The sequence below is a fragment of the Pseudorasbora parva genome, chromosome 9 (genome assembly GCF_024679245.1).
Source record: "Pseudorasbora parva isolate DD20220531a chromosome 9, ASM2467924v1, whole genome shotgun sequence".
Lineage (NCBI taxonomy): Eukaryota > Metazoa > Chordata > Actinopteri > Cypriniformes > Gobionidae > Pseudorasbora > Pseudorasbora parva.
Window position 1 is genome coordinate 40,288,256 of NC_090180.1, and position 23,938 is coordinate 40,312,193.

Below are 23,938 nucleotides of genomic sequence, written 5' to 3' on the forward strand. Positions count from 1 at the left end.
TTTTTATTTCATTTATTTTTTTTGTAATTTAGACTTTAGGGCCCCCTACAGTCAAACTTGTGATATATTCTTATAAAGTCATTACTACTATTAAACTTAAATTTACCTTTCAAAAAAAATCTTTCACACGAACATTAAACAGTAACACCATTTCAATTTAAATCAACCGCGTTCTCAACTCAACGTTTAGGCCTACTGGCTTTCAAACCAAATAATAATAAAAATAGATTTTATTTATAGCGCACATTTAAATGGTTAATTGCACTAACTTCGTCATTTTTTCTTTCTTTCTTGTCGAACGCATTTGTGATCCTAATAAAATAACATTTGGAGGTGAAGGTTACGTGTTTACTTCGGTTTACCTCTGCCAGAAGCACATGGTTTGTTAATATTGTTATAGTCCGGTAGAAGGCGCTGTTGACATCCTATGTTCAAGAACCTCTCCATCGAAGTCGGCCATGGCAGATGGTCCCAAATGGACGAGTTTTTGCCTATGGCACCTATCATGATTATAAAGGTAAACATGCAGGTCATGTAATATACTCTGCCTTCACATGTATAGATCGTCTCGATCGATACAACAGAAAGACTTGGAGTTCCTCTGGTCACAGATGCGCTAGCAATAGGCCTACGCACACCATCCTCTTTTATCCTCTTTTTGACTCTGATATGCCCCCCATTATGTTGTGTGGATTGCAATATTGTCTGTACAGCTATGCTATTGCTCTGCTAAATAACACTGCTCCTACTGATGGAACGTAAACTCAGTAAAGACCTGCCACCAGGCCATAGCTAGGTGTGAAACCTCCATTGGCCAGTGTTTCTGTTTCGTTGCCCAATCCTAGATGTCAGTGCCATTTTAACTCTTAATGTGCGATACATTTTTTAAATGCTGATTTAGAGTGTTTTATTTTGTAATTTGCCAGTTTTCAGGCTCTTTATACAATACACGAAGGGGTTTCAAGCTTTTTTATGCAAAGGGTGCCCCATATGATTATGATGATTAAGTTATAAAAGCAATATATTTTATTGAATAAAGACACATTAATATTGTGTGATAAAAAAAAATAGTAAGCACGATAACATAAGATAAACACAGATAACGTGTTTTGCAAAGTTAAGTACATTTTATACTTTTATATTGCCTCTGTACTACAGTAAAAATATGTATTTGTATTGTTTTGACAAGCTATTTATTGTTACACATTTGGTGTTTACCTTTTATTGTCAAAACTGTTCATAGAATATATGCTTTTACATTTTTTTAAAAAAATACCATGTGCTAGCATACTAAAACAATTTCATAAGATCAAAAAATTTCAGAATTTCCAAGGCACTCGGGTAATGTAGAAAAAAATGAAAAAGCCTTTAATATATCATGACAATATTCATTTAAAAGCAGGTGACAAATACACCTATTTTTATTTGTGTATTTGTCACCTGTTTTTAAATGAATATTGCCATGATATATTAAAGGTGAGTTATACTATCCCTTATCTTATTCACACCCGTGTAGCATCCTTTTGCATTCTTAGTTTTGACAAATTACATAAGATCTTTAAACATTTTGAATTAAGTGTCTCTGATGGACTTATGGTGTTTTTGGCCTTTTTTGCTCTAGATATAGATGTTTTAGTCTCTATGTCATGTTTTTAATTAGCTAAAGGATTTGATCCAGGGAATGTGAAGTAATGGCTTCAACAGATGAGGTGATGATGGAGGCCTGTGTTGATCGAGACACTCACACAGATTTTGTTGAGGAACTGTTTGGCTTTGGACAGCTAACATTACAAGCATTTATGTGAGAGCATGTATGTTCAGGAGAGCAAGTGTTTGAGCTGTGTGTTGCAGCACTGAAAGTGTTTTCATAGAGTGTCTTTGTCACTTCATTGTTTATTGTGTGTGTTTGTAGGTGTGGTTGCTGTGACAGTATGGTGTCTGGAGTGGAGGTGCATCTTGACTGTGATGGCGTTTCCAGAATTTTTTTTGCAAACAAACTCTGTAAGTCCTTCAAATGGATACCATTGTTAGGATACACTTGCTTAAATTGTTTTTGACATCATCATTTTAGTCAGACCATAACATGTTTGACATTTTAGCACTAATTTATTGACTTTACATTATTATTTATTCAATGATAAATGGATCAATAAAAACCCATCATATTAGATATAATAGACACGACAGCGAACTGAGCTGAATTTTTTTTAACGAGTAGTCAGTTTCATCATATGTACATTTAGCGTGCGCATTTACCCCAGCATTGTTTTGGATGTTCGACTAGTTCCATCACAAAATATATGTCATGAAAGCAGTTTTTTTTTTTTTAAATGTAGGTTTGGTGTTGAACATGACAGTGTGAATGCTGAGCAAATCAGGACTAAATGTATTTTCTTTTTTGGTACCAAAAGAACAAGTGTGAACATTTACGTAGAGATTTAATTAGAGATTATTGTAAAAATGTTCTTTTCTTGTTTTGTTTTTTGCTTGACTAACATTATAACCTTTAGTGATAAAATCATATAGACAGATGTCTTCCTCGCTGAGGTTGCGTTCTGAAAGAGTTTGGTAAGTAAGCTAATGGGGTCATGCATGTCACACAGAAAACACTCTCTGGGAAAAAAAATGCTCAAACTGAAATGTTAGGAGCTGATTTTTTTTCCAGCCCACTGACCCAGTTTTCAATTGTTCTCTGCACCAGACAATAGAGACAAATGGTTTCATAAGTAGCACACAATACCTGTGTTATTCAACATTACAGTTGTGCAGGACTGTGAAGGGATTGTTTGGGTGTATTTGTGTGTATGCCATGTTTTTATGTAACCTCCCTGTATTGCCCCCTATAATATTAAAACAGCCATTTGAGACACACTCAAGTTGCCCTCTCATTGGCTCTGATTGTGCGTAAGACCCCAAGGCTATGAAACTGTGAGTGGTTTCACTGATTCAGTGCTCAATCAATGACATACGCAAAGTTCATCCTTAAAGCAGAAAGAGAGAATGAGTAGCAGTCTGTAAAAGATTCAACTTACACCCCAACTATAGTTTAATTGCATAAGAACTGTGTTGTCTTCTGTGATTAGCTTTGGATGTTGTCTCTCAGATGATTTCTGTCAAAGAAATGTTCTGGGTTAAATGCAAGAACATTTTAGACATGCTGTCAGTTACAACAACAGAAAAAAACTAAAACAAAAAAACATTAGCTTGCCCCTCAGTTTATTAAAGGGATAGTTCACCAAAAAAAAAAAAAAAAACTTTACTCTAAGTTTCTCCAAACCAGTATAAATATCTTTGTTGTAACACATATGCATATATTTGGAAGAATGTTTGTAACCAAGCAGATCCAATATTTTGACTCCTGTAAACTTGTTTAAATCTGCTTTGAAACAGGCATGGAAACCAGAATAGGATGTAACCATCCATAAAGGGCTTCTTACAACTAACAAATTTCATTCAAAACCTGTTTTTCACATACTAGAATATATAAAATATTAGACAGCTTTACAATTCATATACACATTTATGTTAGAAATAATTAGTTTTACTGTGTTAACAAAATGGGAGCTTCACATTTGTTTCAAACCTAATGCATTGACTTCCACTATGTACACTATATTGCCTAAAGTTTTAGGATGCCTGCATTTACATGCCCATGAACTTTAATGACATTCCATTCTTAATCTGTAGGGTTTAATATGGAGTTGGTCCACCCTTTTACAGCTATAACAGCTTCAACTCTTCTGGGAAGGCTTTTAAGAGTGTGTTTATGGGAATGGTGTTTTTGACCATTCTGAGCACATTTGTGAGGTCAGGCACTGATGTTGGACAAGAAGGCCTAGCTCACAGTCTCCGCTCTAATTCATCCCAAAGGTGTTCTATCGGGTTAAAGTCAGGACTCTGTGCAGGCCAGTCAAGTTCCTCCACACCAAATTCGCTCATCCATGTCTTTATGGACCTTGTTTTGTGCACTGGTGCGCATCTCATCTCCAAACTCCAAATCCCACAAAAATTGGAGCATGAAATAGTCCAAAATGTCAAAATGAATCGTGAAGTTCTTTTTACTGGAACTAAGGGGCCAAGCCCAACCCCTAAAAATGAACCCCACACCATAACCCCCCCTCCACCAAACCTTACACTTGGGGCAATGCAGTCAGGCAAGTACCGTTCTCCTGGCAACTGACAAACCCAGACTCATCCATCGGATTGCCAGACAGAGAAGCGTGATTCGTCACTCCAGAGAACACGTCTCTACTGCTCTAGAGTCCAGTGGCGACAAGCTTTACACCACCGCATCCAGTGCTTTGCTTTGCACTTGGAGATGTAAGACTTGGATAAGCAGCTCAGCCATGGAAGCTCATTGCCATTCCATGAAGCTCTCTACACACAGTTCTTGAACTAATCTGAAGGCCACAAAGTTTGGAGGTCTGTAGCTATTGACTCTGTAGAAAGTTGCCGACTTCTGTGTCCCTCAGCATGTGCTGACCCCATTCTGCGATTTAAATGGCCTATCACTTCATGGCTGAGTTGCTGTTGTTCCTAATTGCTTCCACTTTGTTATAATATCCTTTTATCCTTTTAATATCTTCCAACAGTTGACTTTGAAATATTTAGTTGTGAGAACATTTCACAAATAGACACAGTATCACAGTATCATGCTTGATTTCACTGAGCTCCTGAGAGTGACCAATTTCTTTACAAATGTTTGTAGAAGCGTCTGCATGCCTAGGTACTTGATTTTGTACACACGTGACCATGGAAGTAATTTGAACACCTGAATTCAATTATTTGAAGGGGTGTCCCAATATAATTGGCAATATAAGGGAAATTCTAAACCATTTTCTGTGGTAATCAATGGGATGTCATGTATCTTGAAAAGCTTAACCCAGAACTTTGCTTTAAAAGTTGCAATCTTTTTAACCGAACACTGTAGAATTGGACCCAAAAGTTTACTCACACGCTCTCTCCCAAACTTTTCTTTGAATTGAGCTATTGCCTTTATTGCTGTGATCAGCATCTTGTTCGTGGAGGAGATTGCCGGAGCACCACAGAGTGGACAAGAGAAACTGGAGGGCAGATTAATCAGGGAACATCAAAGAGAGCGGCAGGACGAAGGGAGGGGATGGGGCAAAAGATGAATGGAGACCAGCCGCCTGTTTTTTTCTATGCCATCCCTCAGTGCTTCAGTTGGCAGTAGGATGACAAAACCATTGTGCAGGGCCCACATAGAACGCCTGGAACACACTGTCGGCTCCTGTTTTTATTCTGCGTGCCAAAAGAGGAGGAGAACGTGAGATGGGGAGACTCTTGCTCTTAAAGTCCCTCTTTCCTTTTGATATTTTCATCTCTGTACTTTTATCTGTTTACTTTTCTGAGTATTTAAAACATTGTTCACCAGCATAACTCTTAAATATTGCTCACCCTCTGATGCTTGTTCATTCTTAAATTGTTCTTCGTTCGTACCCACACTTTGTCTCTTACGCCAATGTATTTTAAAAGAGGTCTTTCTTTCTTAGTTGCTCTCTCACACAAAACACACATTGCGTTTTTGTTAATTTGGGGGACTTTCCATAGGCGTAATGGGTTTTACACTGTACAAACTGTAAATTCTATCCCCCCCTACACTGCCCCTAAACCTACCCATCACAGGAAACATGCTGCATTTTTACATTTTCAAAAAAACTAGTACAAATTTAGTATGTTTATGAATCCATTTACATTGTGGGGACCGCTGGCTGGTCCCCACAATGTAGGTGATCTCAGGTTTATGTTTTTGGTCCCCACAATGTAATATAAACAAGTATATACACACACCCACACACACACAGATACATACATACATACTGTGTAGGCCTTGTGTGAAGCACTTTGAAAGTGGCCTGCCGCTTAGCCTGCCCTTTCTGTGTTCGCTTGCTCAGTTGGCTCAAAGATGACTCCAATTTGGGTCTCTCATCCTGACTGCAGACTCAGCACACGTACGTTACACAGTGTTCCTGTCTTGTCCTTTAGTTGGACTCGCTAATCTCTCCACACTTCTTCACAAAGAGTCCACATCAAAGAGACGCTACCAACCTGATACCATGTGACAGCTTAAAATGATCATTCATTAGCACTGATGCATTGAAGTGCATATCTGGCTGTGCATTCGCTCCTTTATGTTTCACGTTCTGATTGTCATGTCCTGCTTTATTTGAGCGAAGAACAGTTATTCAATTGTCATGTGCCGTTATTTCATGAATCAGGCCACTAATCCTCACTTGTCTCATCTCACACTCAGCACATTTAAATGTGTTCTAAAGTCATTGCACTAAATGTAATTAAAGCATTTTTTTTAATAGAAAAAAAAAACTCAAATACCAAATGAGAACTTTATTGACATTGCAAGAGTCAAGCACTTTTGTAAAGTCTCTAGCACATCCTAAAAACTTTTAGTGACTTCAAGGTCTAGACTTGAGGTCCCAATTCATGTGTGAAAATGATTTTTCATGTTATATTATTTATCAGATTATATATAATGAAACAATAGATATACTGTTAATAACAAGGTGCTGGAAACATACCTCAGAGATTTTGGTCTATATTGACTTGATAGCATCACTTGTTGCTGCAGCTTTGTCGGCTGCACAGCCATGATGCAAAACTCCCATTCCACAAGATCCCAAATCTGTTCTATTGGATATAGAGTATCATTTGAGCATAGGGAACTCACTGTCATGTTCAAGAAACCAGTTTGAGATGATTTGAGCTTTGTGACATGGCGTGTTACCCTGATGAAGTAGCCATCAGAAAATGGGTTCACTGTGGCAATAGGGATGGACAGCTACAATACTCAAAGGCTGTGGCGTTTAAACGATCCTCAAAGTGTGTCAAGAAAATATCCCCCATACCATTACACCACCAGCAGCCTAAACTGTTGATACAAGGCAGGATGATAAATTCTGACTTGAGGAAAATGGTTCTAAACAGCACCAAATAAGGCTTCTTTAGGTTGTAACAATAGCAGAAGCATATTTTATGTTATATTTTATGTGTTTTAATAAGTTACAGTGTGTCTCTTCTATTTGGCCAAAACGAGCAAAAATGGACAGTATGTGAGCCCTTTACAATGCTAAAAAGAAAAAAGTTAAATTATGTCATGGGATAGTTTTAATAATCTTTGTGACTGGGTATGTTACTAATTATACATAAACATGAATCATAAATTCAGTAGAGAAGTATCCTTACCTTAACAGAGCTGGTCACACTTGTGCCCGGTAACGTTACACATTGTACGATTTTGGGCTGTCCCAGATGAAAAATGACCAGTCGTGGCGATTTCTGTGGTCGTGGTTCCTAAATGGTGGTTCTACATCGTACAATGAGGGAGGTTCAAAGATGGCCGTTGTCACAGACTTGGAAGCCAAAGATTGCCTGCGATAATACTTTGACAGTGGTAGAATCTAATAGTAGTAGTAATAAACTTATAGGATTGCCAATATCTGTAGCAGGCATGTTCTGCTAAACTAAAAAGAGGAAAAAAAATGATTGGTAGAAAACAGTTACAATTGGAAAGTTAAAATGTATAGACATTTTAAGAAAGAAAAGTTTACCTGTTAAGACTGTGTAGTAAATCCATAATAAGGTGGCTTTGACAGTTACACATTTAAAAAACAAAAAAGGCGGGAAAAATAACTCTTAAGAACCATGTCAGCATATAAAGGTTTCTTCAGGACGATATGGTTCTAAATAGAGCTGTTTGTACATGGTAAAAATATTACAACTATCTATTTTTGGGAGTGGACTGTCTGCATTGTAAAAATAAAGTCACAGCCTGAAATTTTTAAGTACAATCGACTTGGATGTTTAAGTTATTTCAACTTAGATCATGTTAAACTGACTTTATAACATGAGTTACATCTTGTTTAAAAATGTTGAACATTTCTTAAAGGGGGGGTGAAACACTCAGTTTCAGTCAATCTCATGTCAATCTTGAGTACCTATAGAGTAGTATTGCATCCTTCATATCTCTGAAAAGTCTTTAGTTTTATCATATTTATAAAAGAAATATGGGCTGTACCGAGTCTTTCCGGAAAAAACCGAGCGCCTGGAGGCGTATCGTGTGGGCGGAGCTAAAGAATGACAAGCGCGCAAAGCGGTGACGTCCTCAAGCGTGGAGAAACCGGAGAAACCCATCTATCTCAGCTAATACAGATAATGATCCACAATCAAATCTGAGGCTGAAATAAATTGAACAGGAGAAACGGCAACATCAGGATGTCCGTCTCTGTGGTATGTACTATATTTAGGGGCCTTTGTGTGCAGTTTATGAGGACATGATTCGGTTTATGGACTATTGTATGTGACTAGACCTTAGAGGTAGCAAGCAAAACGGTTTTGCACGTCAGAGGCAGAATAGTGTAACGTTATACAGAACAACAATGGAGTAACCGTTAGCGCATTTGAATGACGAAGCACGCGATCGTATCGTTTACTGATGTTTACTCATGCGACGGTAGCCAATAGCAGAGACATTTGAAGTTGATTTACTCACCGGCATCTTCCAAAGCAGGACCGCTCTGTCAAAAACACACTTCTTTGGTATGATTTGGTGAAGTCCTGTGACAGCAGTGACCGTGGAAATCCACTTTGCGATGCGACTGAAGCGATGCCTTGAAGCTTCCCGTCATTTCTGCGTTCAAATCGGTTCAAATGCAGCGCTGCCTTCCCGGAATGCTGTGCTGAAGCGTTGAAGTCGCTCGACGTCACCCATAGGAATAAAGTGGAGCGCGGCGCGACATAAGTGTTCACGGACGACTGGATCTGCACCTGAGAGACTGTTTACAGCGTGCATTTCCTCTCTCTCCCTCTAGTCACGCGCGCGCACCCTTCCGGGAGAAGAGCCCGTACGGCCCATACAAGGACCTTCCGCTCTATTTAACGTCAAGTAGACCCATACTCGAAAAAAACTCGCCGAAACTTGTGAGAAACCGGAAGGAGTATTTTTAACACAGAAATACTCCATCAAACGTCCAACATTAGTTTTTGAAACTTTGTCTATGTTTAGGATGGGAATCCAAGTCTTTAAAGGTGTAAAAAGCTATGTATGCATGAAACAGCATTTCACCCCCCCTTTAACTTATTTTGATGAGTTAAAACAATGTAAAAACATATGTTGTCATAACTTATTGAACATGTAATTTTTTATGTAAATGTCACAGCAGAAATTGATACTCATAAGACCAGGTAACAATTTTCCAAGCTTTGTTGTCCAAGTTTGGACAGCCATGCGAATTGTTGCCTCAGTTTGCTTTTCTGGCACCGGTGTGGTCTTTTACAGCCCATCTGCTTCAAGGTTCAACATTTTATGTGTTCTGAGATGCTCTTCTGCATTCTGATCTTGGTGGTAGAGGAGAATGGCCAGACTGGTTCAAGCTAATTTCAGTTAATGTTGCCTTTCTACCAGCTTGTAAACAGTCTGACCACTGGCATCAACATTTTCGCCCACACAACTGGAGTAAATCATGTATAACTGGAAAAGTAAGGAGGCCTTTCGAATATTGTTATGGATTGGTGGGCCTTCACTGTCAGAAAAAAAGGTACAGTGCTGTCACTGGGGCAGTACCCTAAGGCAGTGGTTCCCAAACCTGTCCTAGAGGACCCCCAGCACTGCACATTTTGCATGTTTCCCTCATCAGACACACCTGATCCAACTCATCAGCTCATTAGTAGAGATAGCAAGACCTGAAGTGGGTGTGTCTGATTAGGGAGACATACAAAATGTGCAGTCCTGGGGGTCCTCCAGGACAGGTTTGGGAACCACTGCCCTAAGGTACAAAAAAAAGGTACTAATATGTACCTTTAAAGTACTACTCTGTACCTTTAAGGTACTGATATGCACTCTTAAAGTACCTTTTAAGGTACTAATATGTACCATTTAGGGGTGAGTAAGGTACAAAGATGTACATTTTCACTTTTGTACATTAGGGTACTGCCCCAGTGACAGCACTGTACCTTTTTTCTGAGAGTGTTGAAGTCAATAAGGTTAAGAACCACCGTCAAGAACTATTGATTACATTTATAATGTAAAAAGAATTTGTGAAGATTCATCTATTAGTTATTGTAAGGGAGCAGTTTATTGTACCATATTTGCATTTATTTTATTTAGATGCAGCCCAACCAAATGCTTGCTTTCTTCCAAATATAAATTTGTCATGCAATTCCCATGAAACAATAAGAGCAGTTAGACATTCCTACAGTATACATGATTTATTCATAGTGTTATATATGCAGAGCTCAAATTAGATTTTTAACATTGAACTTGATTCTGCTTTATGAAATGTCACTGAAATTGTTTTCAAAAAAGTTTTGGAAAGCAGCTTCTGTGACTACAACAAATTAGGAAGCAAAGCATAAACTTTTCTACGAATCTTCAGTCAGTAACGAGTAAACAAATGATGAGCTGTTGTTTTTTAATGTTGTATGTATTTATGCAATGAGGCTATGCTGAGCTGAGAAAGATGCAATAATCCAAGCTGACAATATTTTAATGGAGCACATAAAAGCGTGAAAGTGATCAAGGAGGTCGGCGTGCCTGTGATCGCCACATTCGCTGGCTTTGAACTCTCAGGGAGGAGCACAATGCTCTCATTCAGAGATTGGCTGAATGACAGATGCTCCCTCTCTCAGTCTCTCACCCCCTCCTCTCTGTCTCTCTCTAATGTTAATGAATTCAAACAACCCGCCCCCTACCCATCCAGCTCTCTTTCTCTTTTGCTCTTTTTCTCTCACCACAGAACTAAACCATTTCCAGCCTTGGCAAGTTCCTCGTGATTTGCTCTCATCGTCTTAATGAATTCAACTGGGAGTGCATTGGCCCTGATGCCCACCCCCTTAGAGAGTGGTCCAGTGGTCTTGCTTATATCTGCAGGGCTGCTCCATGCTCTTCCATTGTTCCTTCAGCTTCTGTCTCTGACAGATACTCCGAGAGGGAGTGTGGGAGAAAGCTAAGCCGGTTAGGACCGGAGACACTCGTTCTGCACAGACCTTCCCCCTTAATGCAAAAGGAGTTGAATCCAACCCTTGAAAAGTGGAACTTCTCAAGGCTATTAGAAAATACGCTTTCTCTTGGAAGACTCACCTGTGGACAGGTGAAGTGAAGTCATGGGTGTGATGTCACTGCTGCTCCTGACAGTGATAGGCTGGTGTGGCGGAGCGCCATCGGTGCGAGAGGTGTACAGAATGCCACAGGGCGCGCTCAAAGGTAGGCCAGATTCCCAGATATTTGGTTTTTCCTCACTGTGGCAAGAGTTGCAAAGGCAGACGTTCTCTAAAAATGTATTACACATAATCAAAAGTTGCAAAGCCTTTCCGTTAATGTACAAATTTTGTTTGCAGAGATGCCAAAGCTCAAGCTTGCTATGACTTTTGCCATTGAGTTTCTCTAAATTGACTGTTATAAGCATGCCTACTTCTTTGTACTAGCTTGTACTTTCTGGCAACTTGATCATTATACATGAACAAATTACTGTCTATTTAGGATGAATTGCTAATGTACCTTAAAGGTACCAATATGCAACAACAAAAAAAGTACCTTTTGAAAAGGCATCTCCCAGTGACAGCCTTTATAAACTTAATGAAGTCATGGAGTACATTTATTTTGTTAACAGCATAATACAAAGTATTTTCTACATTAATAAAACTATTTTTGTTGGTAAGAATCTGTCCTCTTGTGTGCTGTCACAGTGAGACTGTGTTCAGGAGTTTAGCATAGTCACCATAGAGGCCATAGTTCAGGCCATTAATTAAGGACTTTAATTAGCTTTGAAGTCTCGGCTGAATGATGTTCAGTGTGTTTGAACTTTGTGTTAGGGGTCTAGTCGCTGCTTTAGGCATGCGTTGGCTCACTTGACCTGATGGAAACACCATGACTGATAAAATACCGCACACATCACAGCCAGTAATGTGTTGAGCGATTCCTAATGGATTCGTTTTGCTGAAGAAATCTATTTTACACTTTTTGTTTTTTTGCGCAGATGTTTCCTATTCTCTCTGCCTTGTAGTTTTGTAATAGTTTTTGTATTTGTATATCTGACCATTTTATTGATGAGCAAATATGATTACATTTTAAAAACAAAGGAGAATTTTGATTCCCCAAAGAACCTTTCAGTGAACAGTTCCTAAAATAATAAACTTTTTTTTCCAGTGTGAAGAACATGAAACAAATATACATCTTTTTTCCACTATAAAAGACCTTATATGAAAGGTTCAAAAAGTTGAAAGTTAATGGACCTTTATTGCCAGTAAAGAACCTTTATTTTTAAGAGTGAAGCCATCTCTGATTCACCTAAAGACCATACACTGGAAAAAATATGTTCAATAAGTTATGACAACATATGTTTTTACATTGTTTAAACTCATCAAAATAAGTTAAGAAATGTTAAACTTAAGTTATACAAAATGTAACTCATCTAAGTCAGTTTAACCAAATCTAAGTTGAAATAACTTAAACATCCACGTTGATTGTACTTAAAAATTTCAAGCTGTGACTTTTTTTTAATATACAGTGTACTCTATTGATTTTGCTTTATGTGACTGTTGGTGGTTTTAAGGCATATACTCACTTTCGCCTACTTATCTTTCTGTAGCGCTGTCTGATAGAGGAACAGTAGTGATGGAGGCCGCTGTGTCCCGCGCTCTGTCTGCCGTAGATGCTGCCGTGTCGGACCGCAGCAAGGCTGAGGCAGGCTGCAGAGGGTGTGTGCCCTGTCTGTTTCAGGACTGTGGACAGCGAAAAGGCGCCTGTGGTAAGCTTGAATACACACATGCTTCATTTCAAGGACCCTTTGACTTTAAGTGCCGCTGATAATGATGGTGCTGGTAATTCTGTAGCGTCTCCAGAGGACATGCAGTCGGAGCCGAGTTGCGAGGTCGTCTCTCGCGCGCAGCAGGAAGCCGATGAAGGCGAGAGGAGCTGGCTGCTGAGTCAGGCCTGTGGCTTCTACAAACGCCGTTGCACATCTGCACAGGTGAACAAAGACATGTGCGTTAGAGTCATGGGAGAGAGCTGCAGTGCTCGTGTCCTGCAGTGCAGTCTGCTCAACACCATGCAGAACCTGGAGCCGGCCACACAGACCACGGCACAGGGTAAAGACAAATGTCTTTTCAAATATAAAAAAGTTCATTGTATTATGTAAGCATACTGCAAACATTCAAATCTTATTCCTAAAAGCAGATGTTTTTTCTTTTTTCTTAATTGTGTAGATTATGTAAAACTACACTACCAGTCAAACTTTTTGCTACTTAATTTTTTTTCTGTAAAATCAGATAGCCAAATTGAATACTTTCATTTAACAATTATGAATGAAATTGGTAAAAAAAAAACAGAGTAAAGACATTTGTTACAAAAGATTTCTATTTTAAATAAATTCTTTCAATTCATCAAATAATCCTGAAAAAATGTTTAGATTCTACAATAATATTAAGCAGCGAAAGTTGTTTTCAACATTGATAATAATAATAATTGACACTAACATGTGACACTAATGATGTCAAAAAATTAACTTTAAATATCACAGGAATAAATTACACTATATTAAGTATATTAAAATAGAAATTAGTTATTTTAAATTAGAAGAATATTTTGTCATTTTTCTTTTGATTGAATCAAAGCAGCCATGAAAGACTTATTTCAAAAACATCAAAATAATAATGATTCTTTGCACTGGTAGTGTACATATTATTAATAAATTAATACAATTATTTAAAAAAAACTATATTATCAATTAATGTTATATTATTTTCGAATCATCTTTGATGTGTTTTTGATGTAGCTGTGTGTGGCCAACGTTTCTCCATCACACAAAACCTGACACAGCCTCGCACTCGTATCATGGGGGGATCTCCTGCCCCTCTGGGCAGCTGGCCATGGCTGGTGAACCTGCGGCTGGACGGGGCTCTGATGTGTGGGGGCGTGCTGGTAGACAGCTCTTGGGTCCTCACTGCCGCACACTGCTTTGCTGGGTAAGAGCACACATTACATATCTCATGCGAGGTGTGTTTCCACCTTTCCACTTCAAAATCTTTGCAATCTTTAAAGGGATAGGTCTCCCAAAAAATGAAAATTCTGTCATAATTTTCTTACCCTCAAGTTGTTCCTAGTTGTTTCTAAGAAATGTACATACATTTGTTTAAAAAGATTCTACTGAGAACATGAAATTGTTTTGCACTTTTATAAAACAGATGGATGAGCAAGAAAATATCATTATATATGTATATAATTTCAATTTTAAATGTCGGTGGAGGAGCTGTGACCTCATATGTGGTACAATTTGAAAGCCTGGAGTTTCTACTTTCTGGAGATATGTATCACTTTGGCATTTTTTTACACAAAGTAATGTATTCACTCTAAATTACTCTGGTGCCATTTCCGCCTGGATTTGGCTTACCCAAATTGAAAAGCCTCCCATACACACATACAGTGGTCTAAGTTCAAGATGTGGGTGTCATTTTACAGGAAACCCTTTAAAGTTACATAAAACACTGCTAAAAGTCATAAAAGTCATAAACATGTAAGTATATGTTGTCTAAGCTGTAATAACCCCCCAAAAAGTAGGCGCTTTTTATTTTAATTTTTTATATAAATAAATTTTTGAAAGTGTGTAACTCAGGCCCTGTGTGCTCTAGCACCCTGCAGACAGTTTGGGCTGTTTCCAGCATATATAATTAATTTAATGACACTGGAATATTGCATTTATATCACTATATATGGTGGGGGGAGGGGTGGGGGAGGGGGATAGCAGGGTAGGGGGAGGGGCAAAAAGGGAGGTCATCCCTTCAGAGCCATTTGAATAAATCATGCATACAACATGACACAGACAAACTTCTTTTTTCCACAATTTTCTGGAATTTAGTGGAAGCAGCCCAAACTGTCTGCAGGGTGCTAGAGCACACAGGGCCTGAGTTACACACTTTCAAAAATGAATGTATAAAAATAAATAAATCAAAAAGCGCCTACTTTTATGGGGGGTTATTACAGCTTAGACAACATATACTTCCATGTTTATCACTTTCAGCAGTGTTTTATGTAACTTCAAAGGGTTTCCTGTAAAATGACACCAACATTTTGAACCTAGACCACTGTGTGTGTGTATGGGAGGCTTTTCAATTTTGATAGGCCAAATCCAGGCGGAAATCCCAAAAAATGGTCCTGGAGTTTAAGTGGAGTTTATATATATAAAAATTTAATTTTCTTTGCTGGAGTCTTTATTTTATTAAAGGATTTTAAATCGTGCTGTCTTATTGGTTTGTTTTCTAAATGTTCTCAAATGGCTTGTGAACGTTCAAGATGTATCTCCCCCACATAGGAGCCGCAGTGAGAGTTACTGGACAGCTGTAGTGGGAGAGTTTGACCTCACAAAAACTGACCCTGATGAGCAGATCATGAAAGTCAATCGCATCATCACTCATCCGAAGGTAAATCCATCAAAAATGCAACCAGTCATATATTTGACTTATTAATATATCCTATATACTGATGAGCCAAAACATTATGACCAGTCACAGGTAAAGCAAATATCATTGGTCATCTAACAAGGCAATCTAACAAAACTGGTTTGGATGCAGGAGAAATGGGCAGGAATAAAGATTGGAGCAAATTTCACAAGGGCTAAGTTGTTATGGCAAGGCGACCAGGTCAAAGTATCTCTGTAAGTCAAAGCTTGTGGGTTGCTCCCAGTCAGCAGTGGTGAGAATTTACCAACAGTGGTCTGAGGAGGGACAATCCACAAACTGGTGACAGGGTGTTGGGCATCCAAGACCCATCAAGGTTTCCGTCTGGTCCGAGCCAACAGAAGTTCTACCGTGGCACAAGTCACACAACATTTTAATGATAGTTATGGGAGGAATGTCAAAACCAAACGAGGCTGCGTAACCGCAGACCAATCAGAGTGCATGTGATGACTTTACACTGGGCATGGGAATGTCGGAACTTGACCTTGGAACAGTGGAAGAAAATCGCTGGTCTGATGAGTCCCATTTTCATTTACATCACGTGGCCGGCCGTGTATGTATGCACCATTTACCTGGGGAAGTGATGACACCAGGAAGTGGCCTCTTTAAGCAAGATAATACAGCCTGCCTGCCACACTGCACACATTGTTCAGGAATGGTTTTAGGAACGTGATGAAGAGTTCAAGGTGTTACCCTGGCCTCAAATTCCTCATATTTCAGTCCAATCAAGCATCTGCAAGATGTGCTGAACACACACATTTTGATACACTGTGGCTCTAACTCACAAACTACAGGGCTTGAAGGATCTGCTGCTGTCTTGGTGCCAAATACCACAGGACACCTTCAGGGGTCTAGTGGAGTCCATGCCTTTCCAAGGTCAGGCTGTTTTGGCAGCACGTGGAGGACCATCAGCATATTAGGCATAATATCCTATTATAATGTTTGGCTCATCTGTATATTTATGCATTGTTTTTTAAATAAATAAATTCATACAGTTTTATTATTTTTAAATGTCTCTTATGTGTCCAATCCTTATATTTTTTGCAGTTTAACCCAAAGACTTTCAATAACGACATTGCTCTGGTGGAGCTGAGTTCTCCAGTAATTCTGTCTGAACAGGTCACACCTGTCTGCTTGCCCTCCGACCTCGATCCACCGACTGGCACACCCTGTTTGGTGGCCGGCTGGGGCTCTCTGTATGAGGGTAAGAGAATATGCTGCTGAAGATTGTATTAGCAAAAGAGCACACAATTTTGCCTTAAAATGCTATTAAGTGTTTTTCTATTTATGTTTGTCTTGATTCTCTGTACGTGTGTAGACGGTCCCGCTGCAGATGTGGTGATGGAGGCGAAGGTGCCCCTCCTCTCTCAGGCCACCTGTCGCAGTGCTCTGGGGAAGGAGCTGCTCACTAACACCATGTTCTGCGCTGGGTACCTGTCTGGGGGCGTTGATTCGTGCCAGGTATGTCCACATTGTCATACAAGCCTGCATTATGAACACCACACCTGATGAAGAAACATAATACAGTCACGTTCAGACGGAAACCTTTTATGGTCAAAACCTCCCCTTTTCAGGAAATGGAAAAAACTGTTTTAATATAATATAATCCATTGTCAAAGTTGATATTGTGGATTTGTATATGGTCGGATACTTCCATGTGTCATTATATTATTAACATTTTACCAAAATCAAGCTCAGTTGGAGGCTTTCAACCAGTGAATGTCGGACATATACGTGTTTGTCCCTCATCTAGGTGTATCATGTTACGTTTTCATCAACTTATTGGTAATAAAGTTTATTGAAGCTATGTGGGCAAAATGTTTGGCCAAAACCTTTATAATTTTATGTTATAAAAGATGAAGTGCTACACACAGACTATTTAAGACAGTATTAGCTCTGACTCGATGGCAAATTCTAGACAAATGCTACACTCTTCTCTGCTCCTCAAATACATAAAACATTAACCTTATATATAGTGTTTTTGAGTAAACAATATATATTGAACTATTCTTTACATTTGCATTGCAAACAAGAAAAGACGTCCAAAATGTGTGCAGCACTTCATTTACGATAGATGTGGGTGGAGTTATGAGGTTTGACCGACAGTTTGAGGATCCAATGGATTTATGAGGTTTAGTCACAAGCACTTTTTAATACATTTCATTGGTTACATATTTTCAAAACCCCCAGACAGATGTAAAGGGTGACCTATAGTATATAAATGATTTATGAAAAAAAAAAAAAAAAAAAAACGGAAATGGAATATGCAAATATCCAAATATGAAGATATTAGGTTTCTGTCTGACAGCGATATCACATTATTAACACTGCATCTGATTATCAATAATCTGATTTGAATTTGTCTCTTTGCATGTGTACAGGGTGACTCTGGAGGGCCGTTGATCTTCCAGGACCGTTTATCAGGGCGGTTTCAGCTTTTTGGCATTACCTCTTGGGGTGATGGCTGCGGAGAGAGGGGAAAGCCTGGCGTTTACACACGGGTCACCGCCTTCTCTGATTGGGTCATGACAGAGATACAGAGTGAGTTAATTAACATGTTGCACACACTACTGAAATAATGAATATCTCCACCACCATGGGTTTAAACCCTCCCGCAATTTCTGCTCAGTGAAAAGCCATTTAGCCCGCGAAAGCTGTTACATTCAGTTCTCCAAATTCCAGAGTCCTTCGGGAGTCGAGAGCCCACATGTCCTGAGCTGCTTAAGACAACTGAGCTGTCTGAGGAACAGCAGATGTCAGAGTTCAGCACACTCTGCCACTTCTACACACTATCCTGCTCCTCGACCCTCGACCCCTCTGCCTGCCAGCGTCTCGCTCAGGACAAATGCCAAAGCCGATTTAAAAAGTGCCGTAAGTTATTCAGACATTTTTGATGTGAAAAAAATTACATATTTTAACACACAAAAAAAACATTTTCTCAGAAAATGTATGAAATTCCAGTGTATAAATTTTCCACGTTTTGGAATAAAAGTTAAGTCATTGAAAAATGAAATGAAACAGCAATGGAAATATGGGAATTATATAGTACCAAAAATCTGAAATAAAAAAACGATCTTATATTCTAGATTATTAAGCAGATTCTTAAACCTAAGGAGTTATCATGAATGCTGGGCAATTGATGGCTTTTCATCTATTTCTATAAAGTTCGATTCATCCATTAAAAAAATTATGAAATTAAACTGTTTCGAAATTCATAGTAAACTGTTTACTGTTTTAACTGTGTTTTTGATCACATAAATGCAGCCTTGGTGAGCGTATAGCCTTTAAATTAAATTAAAGGAAATTTTAAGATCATAAATTAAGTCATGACCAAACTTTGACTTGCATTCAAAAGAACAGCATTTATATAATGTTCTTTTTTCAGTAACTAAAGTAACTTTAGTAACAATTTAAAAGCTTTTGCTTTCACTTTAATCAGTTTAATGCATCCTTTCTGAATAAAAATAGTAATGTCTTTCTCTCTACAGAGTTGCATTCCTTTCTGCAGACTCTGCTGGACTTGCTTCAGAGGGCAGATGACTACATCAGAGATAAAGTCGATCTGACCTTCTTCACTCTAACTCTTCCTCAGTTGGTGGAGAATGTGTACAATTCTGCGCATATGCCACGCAGACGCAGAAATGCACTTGAAACAGGTAGAGCCATTACAACTTTCTGCAATGTAAGGGAGCTTTCACACTATCACACTACTCTGGTGCTTACCGAGTTTGATTGACGTCAGACTTCTGTTTGTTTGTCTGGATTATGTGAACTCTTTTTTTCTGATCTCTGGTGTGCACCCATGAAGCATCCCTGAGTTTGCCTAAAAAGGGGGCTCTGGGGTAAGGCTCTTGTGAACTTCAGTACAGTTCGCTTCTGATATGAATGCAATCTTTCTAAATCGTAGAAGTGAACTGCTATTGATGAGGCATGTTTCGTTAAAACTGTTTGTGTGTGCGTCTTACTCACTTTCCTGACAAGCGTGACTGACTGCAAGCAGAGAGAATGTATGTGTCATTTCTGCTCACCTGCTGCAGAAATGGATTCCCATGTTCTTTTGAACATTGGCAGTACATTCATGGCAGATAGACGCAAGTGTCGCTATGTGCTGACAATTTGGAAATGACACCAAAGCAAAACCAAGATATAAAAATGAGGCTGCAATGAAATGCATTTATCTGCCTTCTCTTGCGCCATCATTGCCAAGCAACAGGGCTAAAAAGCTGCAACTTTGATGATGCAAACGCATTGCGGTTTGGACCCAAATAATATTGTGAACACAATCCAGCAGAGAGGGGGGTAGCAATCGAACTTGGGTTCAGACCAGGCAATAGAAGTGTGAAAACATCCTAAATTTACAGCCAATAAGGGCTCAACAGATGCTTTCCAGAATGTATTCCATATTGTTATTCATATACACCATTCTCTATATTGTTATTCTAACCAACATATTCTTCTCAAAGAGCAGGTAGGCCTGCCAGCACTATTCCAGCAAGTGGGCCCCCTGGTGGATGACTGGGAACGCTACCTCAGAGGCATTGCTGAAGATCTGGATCAACACAAAGAACTAAAGAACTCAAATACCCTGTCTAAGGAGCAACAACTCTTCACACCGGTAAACATGTCTAATTTTAGGTCAAATGTGTGTTACAGCAACATGCTTTACAAGATTACACTACAATTCAAAAATTGGGGTCATTTAAGATACATTAAATTGACTAAAATGACAGTAAAAGACCTTTATAATTTTATAAAAATAAAAGAAAACAATTCATCCAATAATCCTAAAAAAGCAGCACAACTGTTTTCAACAATGATAATAGTAAGAGTTACAATTGTCATATTAGAATGATTTCTGAAGGATCATGTGCCATTGAAGACTGGAGTAATGATGCTGAAAATTCAGCGCAAAGCAATAAATTACTTTTAAAAATATATTAATATATTTACAATATTACAGGTTTTTTTCTCTATATTTAATTAAATAAATATAGCTTTGGTGAGCATAAGAGACTTCTATCAAATACTTTAAAGAACACACTGACCCCAAGCTTTTGAACGGTTATGTGAGTCTGGCATGATCCTAGTGAGCAATCTTTTTACTAAATTCATATTTTGATGAAAGTTTCAGGAGGAGGACAGTGAAAAAGCATCTCTTCAGCAGCTCGACGGAGAGCTACGCTCCTCCATTACTGCCCTGCGTTCCAAACTAGAATCAATGCGCATTCCTGTCATACCAGATTTGGAACACCAACTGTTTCAGAGGGATTTCACCATTCCCACCACTGAAAAACAACAACGGGATAATATTGCCCATTTGAGGGAGTCTGTAATGTCAGCTGATGTTTGGACTTCTCTGATATATAAAGCTCTCAGTGGAAGCAGCACAGGAAGTGTCACAGGACATCAGGCTATAACAGAGTCTCCTCGGAATGATATGGATACAACATCCAGATCCGCAGAACCTTCGGCACAACCAATAAAGCTCAAGACCCTGGAACCTTCTGAATCACTCCTCGAAAAACGCTCTGTCCCTACCCAGATGCCCCAGCTTCAGCAGCCACTCTTCAAAAGTAAGAGGAAAAGAGGATTATGTTTAATAATGAGAAGTTTAGTAGCAAAATAAAGGGTTAGAAAAATATTTTTCTGAAATAATTACAATTTAGAATATTTACCTACAACAGTCATCCTACAACTACAATGACAATTTAGACCGCTGTACAACAAAAAAATACATATTTTAAACAAAGAATTTTTGCAAGTTATCTAACAAAAATACAAGCTTCCTACTGAGTTTAAACCCTTGAATCGCCCCATTTATTTTACTTAGTTTAGTTTTTTTTTAAACTGATGAATCAGTTATTTTTCATGGTAATTTACATTATTGAGGATAGGAGTTTTCCCCCAATTTATACAGATATTGTTTTCCCTCAAGAACAATAATTTCATGCATGGAGATTCTAGCTCATCCCTGCACAAACTAGATTTAAGGTTTCTTATATTTCTTAATTATCATCGGGATGATTATTACATTACTATTCATTATGTATTTTATATATATATATTACAGTGTAATAGTATTATTGCAGTAGTAATATTTCTTTATTAATTTTTTTATATAAATTTGTTTTTATTTTAAATAATAACAAACTACTAACAAATTCAATCCATGAATAATATCTAGATAGATACCAATCTAATAAATACCAAAATCATTGTTATTTCAGAACTCTTGCAGAGGAGAAGGAGAGACCTGCATAAGCGACTGATACGAGGAGCCAATGACAAAGGTACAGTTTCTCGTTTAATTCATGTTTAGCATTTTTTTTTTTTGTCAAATAATGAAACATGTTCTATCTGGCTTATTGTGTTATGGAACACTTCGGCTGTGATTCGAAAAGGAATCGGGTTGCTATTATAATTATATTGTATTATTAAGGAATATGGTGTTTTTAAGGGTGTTTTTCTCTGTTTTGTAGTTTGCTCAGGAGTAACTGAATCAGCTCAGCTGGTCAGCACCACCAAAGAGATGTACAGCTGGATCCTGGCTGTTCCACCTAACAACATAAACATGATCTTCCAGGAGGTGTGTGTGTGTGGTTTGGGTATACCCTATGTTAGGAGGACAAAATTTCCCCACAAAGACGGCAATATCCAAACTTGTTGTTGGATACTGGATGTTGGGGCATTAGTGTATTAGTAGAGTGTATTGCTTGTCTTGATTTACAAGTTCAAACATACTATTGTTTTTCTGTTTTGACAGTATATATTTACAAGAGTAGTATTAGATTAGATTATAGATTTTACAAAGTTTGGGATTCGTAAGATTTTGTAATGTTGAAAAGTCTCTTATGTAGCCTGACAAGCCAGTCCCACATAAAGATGTTTTGTCTGGAAACTCACCATAGACAGGGCTCAATCCGAGGGGAGGGATAAACGGTTGTCTTTCAAACTCCCTCTACACACAATTAGATAGCGCTACAACCAACCAGAGCAATGGGAAGCGGAGCTAGTTGATCGTCGCTGTATCCAGTCGGCAAAACTCTAAACACATCTTCCCTTCTTCAGTGCCGTTCTTTGTTATTTTCTCAGAGAAAAGCTTAACTCCAAGTCTTCTAGAGTCGCAGTCAAAGCTGATTCGAAAGACTGCCGTTCGCCAGCTTCTGTGTTTACAAGTATCATGGAAGCTTAACTCGGTGGTCATTATGTTAAGCCCCGCCCACCGACTCTATACGCGATGTGATTGGCCTGACCAGAGTTTGGCTTTTACAGCTCAGAAGTGTGTTGAGAGTTGCTAGACGACACTCGCGGCAGATTAGATTTGTTGCTGCTAGGGTGCGTCTAGATTTCTAGGCTATCTCTTATGCTCAGTAAAGCTGCATTTATTTGACGATTTAAAATAATTATTTTATGGGGGACAAACAAAAACTTTTAGAATGATAATGTATGTTTTGTCTGGTGTTGTATTTCAATTCTTCATGTATATCTCATTGTGTGTGTTCTTTATCTCAGGTGCTGGTTGACCTGAATACAAAGAATGAACGTGGTTTGTACCAGTCACGGATCAAGGCCACTGTTGGCGGACGACCTTTGACCTTTTACAGCTTGGTGGGTTTGGAGAATGAGGCATTTTACCGCAGCATGCCACGCATCATCGCCCTCGCCATCGATGCCCTTAAAACATGAAACACATTCACGCACACAGCGTGCTATCACGCTGCTGACATGATACTTGAGCTGAAATAGACTCCCAGACACTGAGCATTGTTACATCCTAAACTCTGTGACATCATTTGCTGCTATGGAAATTCCTGCATGGGACCTCCTTTCAAGAGTCATCATGGGACAGCTGACACTTTCCTGCAGGATGAAGGGTTTCAGTCGGTCACTGCACTCTGAGACTGGACTGACGCTAACTGTATGTTAACTTATTTCGCAGGAACAGAGGTTGATCCTCCTGTTCGAGCTACAAACTGTACAGATATTATATTTGATGTTTGTTATATATTTATTTGTATTACTTTGTATTTTTTATATTAAAACAAATAACTAAAAGTGATAAAAATGAAATTAAAGATGTAACTATATTTAAATAAATGTTGTCTTTTTATTATTTATGTGCTTGTCAGGCATGTATTTCCAGGCTTTTATTCTCATTTTTTCATCCTGTTGTTTTTGTTATCCCTTCATTTATTTGCTGCTATTATATTTCTCCTTCACTGTCACTATCTTTCATATAGCATTTATATTTCAGATTTATTAGCTGGGGATAGGAAGTAATTGCTGTGAGAAATTGCCCTATTTAGAGGATTGTTTACTTCCACTGAGCTGGCAGCCAAACAGTTCACTGTCAGCAGGACGCAGCTGGAAAACTCAGGGGGGCTTTTTTATTTGGCTCAGATATCATTTCTGAGGTGTTTTAGCGTACGGGAACTGTGCTAAATGTGCTGCTCGG

General features: G+C 38.6%; 1 protein-coding gene across 1 annotated transcript; it reads left to right on the forward strand.

Annotated features, from left to right (window-relative positions):
* Nucleotides 1-412: 412 nt before the first annotated feature.
* On the forward strand, nt 413-23,416 carry prss56 (serine protease 56). Its single transcript, XM_067453291.1, has 16 exons — nt 413-517; nt 1,913-2,001; nt 12,621-12,779; nt 12,865-13,119; nt 13,806-13,995; nt 15,339-15,447; nt 16,531-16,687; nt 16,802-16,944; nt 17,865-18,024; nt 18,166-18,354; nt 18,972-19,139; nt 19,947-20,098; nt 20,609-21,056; nt 21,711-21,773; nt 21,963-22,069; nt 22,996-23,416. Exons 2-16 carry the CDS (start codon nt 1,932-1,934, stop codon nt 23,167-23,169), a joined length of 2,544 nt encoding a protein of 847 aa, XP_067309392.1. The 5' UTR covers nt 413-517; nt 1,913-1,931; the 3' UTR covers nt 23,170-23,416.
* Nucleotides 23,417-23,938: the final 522 nt, after the last annotated feature.

Bases quoted from the DNA above. Each gene is read 5' to 3' on its own strand.
- prss56 (XM_067453291.1), top strand. From the start codon at position 1,932: ATGGTGTCTGGAGTGGAGGTGCATCTTGACTGTGATGGCGTTTCCAGA. The intron at 19,140-19,946 runs GTAGAGCCATTA...TTCTTCTCAAAG, and splicing joins CAGAAATGCACTTGAAACAG to AGCAGGTAGGCCTGCCAGCA. The intron at 20,099-20,608 runs GTAAACATGTCT...TTTTGATGAAAG, and splicing joins AGCAACAACTCTTCACACCG to TTTCAGGAGGAGGACAGTGA.